The 11,305-nt window shown below is 50.1% G+C and overlaps 1 protein-coding gene across 1 annotated transcript; it reads left to right on the forward strand.

Annotated features, from left to right (window-relative positions):
- The first annotated feature begins 236 nt into the window (after window positions 1–236).
- On the forward strand, window positions 237–7,328 carry CSRP2 (cysteine and glycine rich protein 2). Its single transcript, XM_068669132.1, has 6 exons — window positions 237–344; window positions 3,482–3,600; window positions 4,902–5,070; window positions 5,950–6,082; window positions 6,798–6,891; window positions 7,023–7,328. The coding sequence occupies exons 2-6, from the start codon at window positions 3,489–3,491 to the stop codon at window positions 7,097–7,099; spliced, it is 585 nt and encodes a 194-aa protein (XP_068525233.1). The 5' UTR covers window positions 237–344; window positions 3,482–3,488; the 3' UTR covers window positions 7,100–7,328.
- Window positions 7,329–11,305: the final 3,977 nt, after the last annotated feature.

The raw sequence follows: 11,305 nt of genomic DNA on the forward strand, positions 1-11,305 counted from the left end.
CCCGCGCCCCTCATAGCACCGAGCCCACTTTTGGCCCCAGGAGCCCGGCCGCGAGCTCTGCGGGCTGTCGGAGGGACGCAGCCTGCCCGTTTGGGGTTAAAACCCCCTAAAACGGAGCAGGACGAGTTAAAGCGCAGCCTGACCCCCCCTCCAGGGCCCGCGGGGGGACACCTCGGGCCCCCCTCGCCCCGTCCCGTCCCATCGGGTCCCCCCGCAGACGGGGCGGCCCCGGGGGGGGCAGCGGGGCCGGGGCCGGGGCCGGGCCGGGCGGGGGAGGCTCCGCCCCGGCGCTTTAAGCGGCTGCGGGGCCGCGCCGGGCCGAGAGGAGCCGAGCCCAGCCGGTGGTGAGTGGGGGCCGGGGGGAGCGGGGTCCTGGGGGGCGACACCGGGACGGGGGGGGCCTCGGAGCAATAGCTACCCCCTCCCATCGCACCCCATCCCACCCCATCGCACCCCATCCCACCCCATTGCACCCCATCGCACCCCATCCCATCCCATCCCTGGAGTTCTTTTGGGGCGCCCATTGGGGTCTGCCCGGCCGGCGATGGGGCTGGGGGATGCTTGCCCAGCTGTGCAGAGAGGCATGGGGTGAGCTGAGGGAGGGAGCCCTTCGTTTTTCCCTCTTCTGCTTTGGCTGCTTTGGAGTCCCCTGGCAGCACGTAGCCCATCCCCATAGGTTTATGGGTTCCCTTGGTGTTGGTTATGGTGGGTAGCCCTGTGCTGGGTGGCTGTGGGTGAGCAGTGGGGCTGGGGCTGGGGAGAGCAGCGTGGGGCTGCCCGATGCCTGTCAGCACTCAGCTTGCTCCATGGATCACGTCTGGGTCCTCGAACGGGTCACTGCAAAAGCTATTTTGTATAGTTTAAGGATAACGGGATAAGCTTGACATTCCTCACTGTCTGTCCTGTGTCTGCTTTGGGTATCTTGTGTTGAAGCCCCATTAACAAATGTGTCGGAAAGGATTTTGCCACTGCCCTGGCTTGTAACTGGCCTTTTGGAGAGCGCTAGCCGAGGAACGTAGCCTCCCCTCAGCCGGGCACGAGCTTAGCAGAAGCCAGGGTGCTCTTATCAGGGGGCAGGAGCTGCCAACAAACCTGCAATTAAAAGTCAGAATTGTTGGTGCTGCTGGTGAGATCATCTGGATGCTTAATTACTGCGCTGGAGCTCCCCGGAGGCTTGCCTGAACTGGCCAAAAAACCTCCCGGGGGTGGAGAAGGCTTCGTGCGGGCGCTGGGGTTGGGAGCTGCTGCCCGCGGAGCTCCTGGAGGAGAGCCCCGTTCTCCTGGGGCCTGCACACCGTCCTGTGCGCCCCCACACCATCAGCCCTTCCTCCCCTGCTGCCTCCCAGGCACTGCCGCCTCGGGGTAGCCCTCGCTGCCGGGTAATTGAAGAAATATTGCCGCGCTTCCCACGCGAGCTGTCATGGGAACGTCGCGGGGAGGATAAATGGAAATCTCTTCTGTGGAAGAGAGCGAGGTCACCTTGAATCTCTGACTTCAACTCCTTTTTTTTTTTTTGCTTTTCATTTAATGAATTCCCAGAGCCCTTATCAGGGTATTGGAGTCAGCTAATGGTTGCCAGATCCTCTAATACTTCGTCTCCCTGAGGAAGGAGGGGTGGAGCTGCACCCCGTATTGGCCAATACTGCATGGGAAATCTGGGGCGAAGCTGGAAACCAGATCCAGGTCTTCAGGTCTAGTGTGTGTGGAAACTAGACAACTGTTTGCTAATAAAGCGATTAAAATAATTTAAGCTGAAGTGAATGCAAAAAAGGACGTGAGCATGGGAAGGTGAAAGGAAAATAGAGAGGAGGTAGTTCTCGTACCAAATACCTACCACTTACGCTTTGGAAAGTGTACAAAATGGAAAGGAATCTCTTCTCTCTCTTTTTTTTTTTTTTTTTTTTTTCCAGTTAACACATTCCTTTTCCGAAGCTTTGTGCAGCCTATATTCCCGTTAACTAAGGACGCTGTATGCCATGATTGATGTCAGCTGCTGTGCGGTAGCACAGCCAAACACTTGAATAAAAGAAATGGAATCTTAATTTTTTAGACTCTATGGTTGTGCCAAGAATGACAGAGACAAACTGGTGAACGTCATAAAACTAATTTTATGAGCTCGGTCAGAGTATTAGTGCTAAACCATGAGCAGTAATGTTGTTAATCCCGTGGAAGCATTAAACAAAGGAATATCTCAGTAATTAGTGTCGGTGCTGTAAATGGCACCGCTCAGCCACTCCGAGGAAGTTTCTTAAGCCTTTGTGTAGGAATGTACCAAAGATGCCCTAATTCGCGTTAATAACTAATCTTATTTTCCCACATGCCATGAGTGGCTGCTTGCCTGGCTGGGACAAAGGTCTGCCAGCCGTGGCTTGGCAGCGTGTCTCCCTGGGGACCCGTGCAGCCCCTGCTGCACACCCCAGACCACTGAGCTGGCACTTGGGCTGCGTGGGCTGGAGGCACTCGTGCAGCGTGGGTGAGATGGGCGGCTTCGTTTGGGTTCAGCAAAGTCACCTCAGAAAGGTGTACCCCAAACAAAAGTGCCCTGAGGCAGGAAGCTCATAGCCCTCAGTGGCGGCAGGAGGAGGAAAACCCCATGCAAGCCAAAGGTAGTGCTTTAGCCCAGGCCAGCTAACGGGACCCTCTGGGGAGCAGGAGGAGCTGCAGGCCAAGCTGGGTGGGATTTGGTGGGGGTGACAGCGTGAGGACAGGGCAGCAGGGCAGGGGCAGGGGCAGGTTGAGGTGGGACAGCTGCTGTTTCTGGCTTTGGGTAGGAGACTGCTGCTAGGGCTGTAGCTGGATATGATCGCTAGTGATAGCCATCCCTCCATGCCAGCCTCTCAGGGCCTGCTGCAAATCATGCATGAGAGAGAGCTCCTCTTCCTCTTAGGGCAGCTGCAGTCCCTGAGCAGTTGGGTTTGGTGCCTGTAGCTGTCTGGTTAAGATGCAGTTTGTGTAACAGCGGTGGGGGCTCTGGGAAATAATCCCCCTTAAACAGCCTTGAAGTGCAGGCGTGATCCCAAGGGAGCTCTGAATGCCCCCACAGCCCTAATAAATGGCTCTCCAGCGAGCTGAACTTTGGCTTGTGCTGCGTCCCGAATGTTGGGCCCTGCAGGGAAACAAAATGCCGTTGTTGGCACAATTGGTTTGCTTCCACCAGCTGAGAGGCCCAGCGCTAATGAAGCATAGAAACTGAAATTACATCCATCTGGGGGGGCGTCCGCTCAAGGTACAGTAAAGCCCTTGTGCATGAAAGCCTAATTTGTGCATATCCAGTTTATGTAACGTTGAAACTCCTGAGCAGGCACTGGAGGATGTGCCTCGTGGATTCGTCTCTGTTTTCCTTGCTTGGAGCACCAAGCTCGGCAGATTTCGTTGTCAGTCCCCAAAACCCTAACCCTCGGGGAGCCAGGGCCCCGAAGGACGCGGCAATCAGCACAGCTAACGAGCTTCTCCTTCTCCCCCGCCGCCCCGCGGCCTGCAGCACCGCCATGCCCAACTGGGGAGGAGGCAACAAGTGCGGCGCCTGCGGCCGGACCGTGTACCACGCCGAGGAGGTGCAGTGCGACGGCAGGAGCTTCCACCGCTGCTGCTTCCTCTGCAGTAAGTACTGCCCCCGGCCCGGCCTGCCACCCCAAAACCACCCGGCCTAGCTTGGGGTTGTGGCAGCGGCCACGCTGTTGGTTGGGGGTCACGTTATTTACTTTGAACACTTTGTAAACCAGCAGCCTGCCTGACCGAGTCAGGGAATTTTACCTCATTGCAGCCATGAGGTATTGTTCTGTCTTGCTGGCATTTAATTCCTGCAGACTGAGCTGGGATTTCGCCTTCTCTACAAGCCACACTTGCAGCTCTCGGTCTGGTTTGCCATAAATCTGCAGCACAATGTCAGCGCGCCATGCTGGCACGGGAGCCCCGGCGCACCTACACTCCTTTTCCTTAGCTCTACAGCAGTCACAAAAATTAGATGTCTCAGCTGCCTCATTTTCAGCCTTTTATGGGAGTTTCTATTAAAAGAAACCTGGAACTTGTAGGCAAACAATGGCTCTAGTGTGTTTGACTGCGTGTTTGCTTTTGCTTCGTGCATAGTTCTGCTGGGGTTAAAGTCTGTACGCTTTAACAAACGTGCACGAGTTGATTTACTTATTGGATATTTGTGTCTTATAAAAAGAGCCTTGGAGCTAATGAATGCCATAAGCAAAGGTCGCTGTGTATTTTGAAGACCCTAAATTCTTTTTGAATACAAAATTCTTAGGGCTTTCTCTCTTTTTTCCTCCCTCCCCCATCCAAATTCTTTATCACTGCACAGTGCTGCTGCAGACTGGGAGAACATGTCAGTGTGGTCACAAAGGCAGGTTTAAGAAGCAGCAGGAAATAGTTTTGCCTTCAGCTGTAACCTTGGGCAGGGTGCTTACATTGTGCTGAAGGACGATTTATGAATGCCAGAAAAGCGAGGCCCCTCTGGTGACAGCTGTGAAACAGCACCAACTGTGCCCCAAACCAGAACCAGGCAGGGGGGAAGCCTTCAGGTTTTCCTTCCCTGGCCAAAAGGGCAGGACAGGGACTCTTCTGCACTGCTTTGCTCTCTACTATACGGCATCTGTCAAGGGAAACCGCTGACGGCACTATCTGGGTTTCTGAGCGGTCTCATTCATCAAACCACGGCAAGCTTCCAGACTTTAAATGTCATGGCTGTGGAAAGGTGGGAGGGAAGAGAGCCCTTTATAGGGCTAAGCATAATTTACTAATTCAAAAGATAATCTCTCATCTCCAGCTGTCCCACAGCCTAATAGGAAGACTTGTGGACAAGGAAAGCCATACCACCGCTTCTCCCTTCACTGCTGGCTTACTACGTGTGCTGCTGGAAATTGTCCCTTAAGGCTGTTTAACTTTTTTCCCTCTAGTGGTCTGCCGGAAAAACTTGGACAGCACAACCGTAGCGATTCATGATGCTGAAGTTTACTGCAAGTCCTGCTATGGGAAAAAGTACGGCCCGAAAGGTTACGGATACGGGCAAGGGGCAGGCACGCTGAACATGGACAGGGGAGAGAGACTAGGTATCAAGCCTGAGAGGTGAGTTAACCGGGCTGGGATGTGCCTCACCTTTGTCCTCCAGCACTGTCCTCACAGGAGGTGTTCAGGGTGGATTCAGGTCACTGGGAGAGGAACGCTGCAAAAGATGTAACCGAGTGCAGTATTCTGAATGTGAGGTGTTTAGCTAACAGTGCACAAACCTTCCACAATGCCTCCAAGTAGGCACTGTAAGAGCAGGGGTCAGCACAGGTAAGGACACAAGAAGCAAGCCATATGGATTAGGATGTGGTGGGGTTGCTGCCCTGATGATGGTTCTGATGAGCCGTCAGCAGGTCGGCACCCTGGTGGGTCTCGGGGTGCTCTCCTGTGCAAGCTGCAAATGCAGCTGCTCAGCAGGTTTGTGCAGGGAAGGATTTAGGGAGCGCCAAATCTGGGGCTACAAGAATGAAATTTTAATTGGTAAATGAAGAAGCATTTGTGCTTAATTACAGCCAAAACCAAGTGGCTTATTAAAGAGTAAACAGTCCTAATCTGATTAAGTTCTTGCTGTAAAGCAAAGCACGTGAAAAGCACCTGAGGTACGCCTCGCCACTTGCCTCATGCAATTTGTTACTTGACTTTTATATGATGCCTGCTCTCCAGCCAGAGCAAATCTAGAAATGATACATAGCTCAATCCATTAGGTTCACTGACCAGCTCAGGTTCCAGGCACGACCAAATGACAGGAATTTAACAATCACCTTGGAATACAGGTCTCGGAATTCATCATGTCTCTAGAAGTGACGTGGTAACAACCTCTCAAATTTTGGAAAAGTACTGTATTCTGTACTGTGTGTTAGATGCTGTGCTGCCAGCATTGTCAGGAAGAGCAAGAGCTCTTTTACTAAGAAAAGAAAACAAATGTTCTCTTTCTATCAGCACGCCCTCTCCCCACCGACCCACAACAAATCCAAATACTTCAAAATTCGCTCAGAAGTTTGGAGGCGCAGAGAAATGTTCCAGGTGTGGGGATTCTGTGTATGCGGCAGAGAAAGTAATAGGTGCTGGAAAGGTAAGGGAACGTGATTCTTTTTAATTTCTTAAGTGGGCTTTAAAGTGAGTGAGGTGTATTATGAAGGCTTCTTTGTGTGTGTTATCTAGAAGGTAGTGAAGAACCAACTGTGTGGCAGTCACCCTAAAACTTCATTTTTCAAAACTGGAAATGGTCAAAGCAATCTAGTCTTCATTTTTGTCTCTATTTTTTATTTTATTATTTTTTTAAAGAGCACTTGAAATGGAAATTCTGGGTAACAAGGTCTTGCCCTGGATTTCAGAGATGAAGCTTCAATACCTTCTCATGCCAGAGGCTTGAACCAAAGTTCAGGAGCCCTCTCCCTCCAGAAAAGAGAATGATCCTTTTGTGCGCAGCTCATGAAGGGCTGAATGTTTCAGCAGAAAGGGCATATTCTCTGCAAGCACCACATAAAGCTGTGTGTCAGTCTGCCAGCTGTCTGACTGATAGCCAAGATCAGAATTGATTAGGGCAAGCCCAGGCCTTCCAAAATGCTTCCCTGAGCAGTAAGCTGTGTGGAATCCAGGGCTTTGTGCCACCCAAAAATGCAGACACTCTTAATCGGCGACTAGTGCACTCCAAGTGGTTTTCATTGCACCAACATATGTAAACAATACTGATACAAGCATGTCTAATTAATAGCTTTTTCTTTTATTTATTTATTACAAATTCAGGCATCCTGCGTGTTTAAGCTTTTTTGTTTTTCCTCTCCTAGCCATGGCACAAAAACTGCTTCCGATGTGCCAAGTGTGGGAAAAGCCTAGAGTCTACGACCCTAACTGAAAAAGAGGGAGAAATCTACTGTAAAGGTGAGAAAACAAAACAAAACAAAGATGATTTGCTAATGGTTCAAGGTGGTGTGTTACAAGGGCAGAGACTGAATTTATTCCTGTTTCAAAAAACAAGAAGCCTCAGCCCCTACCACTCGTCTCTCTTGCAGGCTGTTACGCAAAGAACTTCGGCCCCAAGGGATTTGGCTACGGGCAGGGAGCAGGTGCCCTCGTTCATGCCCAGTGAGGGAGCACAGCGCGCAACCTGTACGGCTCTGCTCAGATTCTGCTGCAAGAAAAGAGTTTCCAAAATGTTACTAACTACTGTGAAACCGATAGTAGTTTACTGTAGTGCTTGGGCCACACTTCTAGTTACGTTTATAAGCACTGCTTTTTTCCTTGCTTTATGTACCACACTTTAACACTTCTAATACTGTGTATCGATTCAATAAAGCTTTGCCTGTTGACATATCCTGCAGCCAAGTGTCACCTGCTTTGCCAACTATGAACAAGTAATTAAAGAGACTGTCATTGGGGTGCTCTGACAAGCAGGGGTGAAGATACAGTGGCATGGACTTGGTGTAGATCTTCACTGAGAGCCCAGCAGGACTGGAAGGTGAGAGGTGCAGCAGTGGCCATGGCCTTCAGCAGTGACTACCACACCATCACACGTGTGGAAAGTGGCTAGCTACCCACTGCACAGAAGAGGTGGGTTTTACATAGCTGTGTGCATAAATGAGCAGCTGTCCTGGACATAGATCCCCTAGGGAGGGGACATAGCCTCACCAGAATTTTCTGTGGGATTGCATCTGCTTTGCTATTGAGGTTTTATTATGCACAGGACTTGCTTTTTGGACAGGAGTACCGTACCAATACAGCTGCAGATTAATAACATCCCTACTTACAGTTGACCAAGCTCCGGACTAACATGTCAAATGCAATCTTAAGAGAAGCTTTTGGCCTTTTTCCAGTAGCGTTATACCCCTCGGTTTCCTAAAACCGTGGAGGATTGCAGCCATCTGAGGACTGCACCTGCCAGAGGCAGCTGTAGTGCCACAGGAGAGCAGAACCAAATCCTGCCTCCAAATGTTCTGGTAGATAACGGGACACGGAGTCAAGTTGACTAGGCAAGGAGCAATAGCAATTAGACACATCGATGCAAGGGTAAGCACACACTTACTCCATGTCATCACGGCAGTTGTGTGAAGGCTGCAACAGGCAGGGCCTCGAACCTGCTAACCTAAGTGTTTATTAGCAGCAGTTTGCTAAGGTTTGGAGAAAAGTGCTTGTGCTGTAGCCTCATCTTGAGTGGAAAGCTCACAGGAGAGCCTGGCTTGTTTCAGGGGCTGGAGCATCTTCCACCATGAAATTGCTAGGCCTGAGCTGACAGCACCTCAGGTTTCACTTCTTGTGGTGCAAGCGGGAGTCGCTTCCTCCTGAGGAGACCAAAGTCTAGCGCAACACAGAGGCCTTGCATGAGAATGAGGTACTAAAACCAGGAGGCAAAAAGTTTGAGACAAGGTAACCAGCATTTAGTACGAGCAGCTTATCTGATTTTGTTTGGTTTTGTTTCCTGAGCGCCAGGAACAGGCATTTACTGGTGCTCTCAGGCTGCTCGGCCAACCTTTCGCAAAGCTTCTTGCCTACTGTTAGGAGGAAGCACACGGGATCTGGGAGTCAGCTCCTAAAACCACACACTGAAGCTCCGGGGAGCATGTCCAAGCAGGTAACAGGCTGCTGTACGAGTTTCTTTCCATCCCTTCCCCTGAAGGATGTGCTACCGCACAGCCAGGCCACCAGGGCAACCTCCCCGAGCAGGGCCACCTGGGCGCGGAGGCCCAAGGGGAGGTCTGGGGGGAGGTGGGAGGCTGCTGTGTCCTCATCCTGCCCGACAGAAGTTCATTACAGAACAGATGAGGTTTGAAGCAGTCTAGTTTTGGACGCAGGATGATACCTTTGGGGGAAAAAAGCCTTTGCAGAGCGAGTTCACGGAGGCACACGGACGACTGGGAATGCTACAATAAAATGGTAATCGCGGGCGTGAGCGTGGTCGCAGGCAGGGTTTCAAGCAGCATCTACCACTGCAGGCTGAGGTAGTGCGGCAGCGCGAGCCAAAAGCCTGATTAGAAAAATATGTACGAGTCAAAATAATACACAAAGAGCATTTTGTATGAGTTATAAAGGAACAATGTGGGTACGAGGAAGAACAGACAGACTGATCAAAACTCGAGCCAAGAGCTTGCACGGCTCACACAGAGAGAAAAATTACAGCTGAAATAGACACCAGTAATGTGGAAGCAGCACACATTTGGGGTGGGAGCGAGACCACAAGCAGCAGTGCAGCCCGGGAAACCTGGGCAGAAACCTATTCACACTGCAGAATTTAATACTTTTCTCCTAAAAATCATTATTTCTCCTTTGCTGACTTGACAGTTGTGCAGGAAGGCTCCAGCACCCCCAATTCTTCCATCACACCGAAGGCTCATGCCTACACCTCTGGGACCATCCTCAAACAAGTCTGCCTTTGGACTAAACAGATAAATACAGGGCTTCCTGAAAAAGGGGAGGGAGGCTGTTACACAACAGAAAAAAAAAAAGCCAAGATACAACTTCCAGAGCAACTCAGAATGAATTAATGTAATGGAGTGGTAATTTATCACAAGTTTTCATTCAAGATAAGCTCCTACTAGATTTTTTGTGTTAATATATACACTAGTCACAAGAAATGTTGCATTCAGCATAGAAAATGAGGGTCCTTTAGGGAACACGTTCGCAGGTTTGTTAAATTCTTGCAAATTATTACCAGTTAATAGCAGAAGTGTTCATTATTCACCGAGTTCTGCTGCAGGGTTGTGTCACTCTAACCATCAGGATCAAATGCAGTCATCTCCGACGTGCAGAATAGCTCACCACTAAGGAAGCAGCTACTCTTTGCATGCAAATTTAGGCTAATGACAAAAGGAAAAAGGAACATTTAATCAATTCAAGCTTCCTAAATGTATTTATGTATACACACACGCTGAAAGAACAATCTGATCACCTTGAGCATGCCAGAAATGCTGCACCAAATCCACCTATTGCAGAAGCCTCTACAAGCAGTTTTGTACCTTAGCTCGATAGAGGGTACGCTTTATTTCCTTCTTAACATCATGCAACACCGCTAAGACTTTTACAATCTTTACTCTGTTTATCTCCAACCAAGGCCATTTTACAGCTGTGGGTTTTCAGAGCAACCAAACACAACCCCAAGAGCATTTCAGAAAATAGCGTACAGAGCACAGCACCTAATACTGGAAACTATACTAACCAGAACATAGAGGTAGTACGTAGTCTGCCTTATTAATACTTAGGGGAAAAAAAGCTATAAAAAGGAAAACACGGACTGACATTTTCTACCTCAGCTGCAGACAGCAGCTCTGCCTGTCACTGCCTAGCAATGAGCAGACCATCCACAAACACCTGCCGTGCTCGCAGCTGCCTTACGAATAGCTGCAGGGAGGCAGACAGGCAATTTGTGAGCACAGACTTTGGCTCCCTTCTGGACTTTGCAGCAGCCGAATGAGGAAGGGAGAGGCGCAGAGGAGTGTTTTATGCAGCCTTCACAGCTGCGGGCTCCTTGCCAAGCACAAGGCTTCCCCCTACCACAGAGCGAACCTGGACACGGACGGCTCTAACTCAGAAGCTGTACCCAGGCCCCAGCAGCTGAGGACACGAAGACAACAATGACAACATCACTTTTCTGTAGCCTTATTACCTGTTGGAAGTGCTTCCTCTTCTTAGGAAAGGCATCGTGAGCAGCTGGGTGGCACCGTTTCACTGACAGAAACCAAACCAATTTCTTGACATCTTGGAGTTGTAACACAGCAAGCAGATGAGACCAGTCCCTGTTACGGGCTGTAGCTGCTGTAGGTGATGTAAAGCTGCCACATCACCGCTTGGTGGGTGCAATCTGTGCTGATAAAACCCAGCATCCAGAACATTGTTCACTTATGTAAAAACAAGAGCTTTTACTTCTTAAAAAAAAAAAAAAAAAGAACGGAAGTGATCTGAAGTGATTTAACTGGCTAAAAATCCAGGGCTTTCTTTTTCGTTTTGTTCTGGGGTCCTACTGATAGCTCAGCTCCACATGGCTCTGCACCCCCCCAAGGAGTTACTGAAATTAAAGACAAAGCAATGAAGGAAAAGAGAATACTTGTAACCACAAAGACAATATACCTGTCAAGAGGAATGAGTGTCCCACACTGAAGCGCTTTCACTTGGTTGCTGTCAACTTTCCAGCAGCAACAAAGTGCTGATGAATAAGCGCTCACCCCTGGCTGAAGTCATGCTCTGAGGTATTCTCAGTTTGGAGCCCTAATCAAGGAGAGAGTGGTTCCCACGTGAACTTTGACTTAGTGAGCTGGAGATCTCAGCTGTGCGTAGCATTGGAAGCCATGTGGAAATAGCACTCACG

The sequence above is a fragment of the Anas acuta genome, chromosome 1 (assembly GCF_963932015.1).
Source record: "Anas acuta chromosome 1, bAnaAcu1.1, whole genome shotgun sequence".
NCBI lineage: Eukaryota > Metazoa > Chordata > Aves > Anseriformes > Anatidae > Anas > Anas acuta.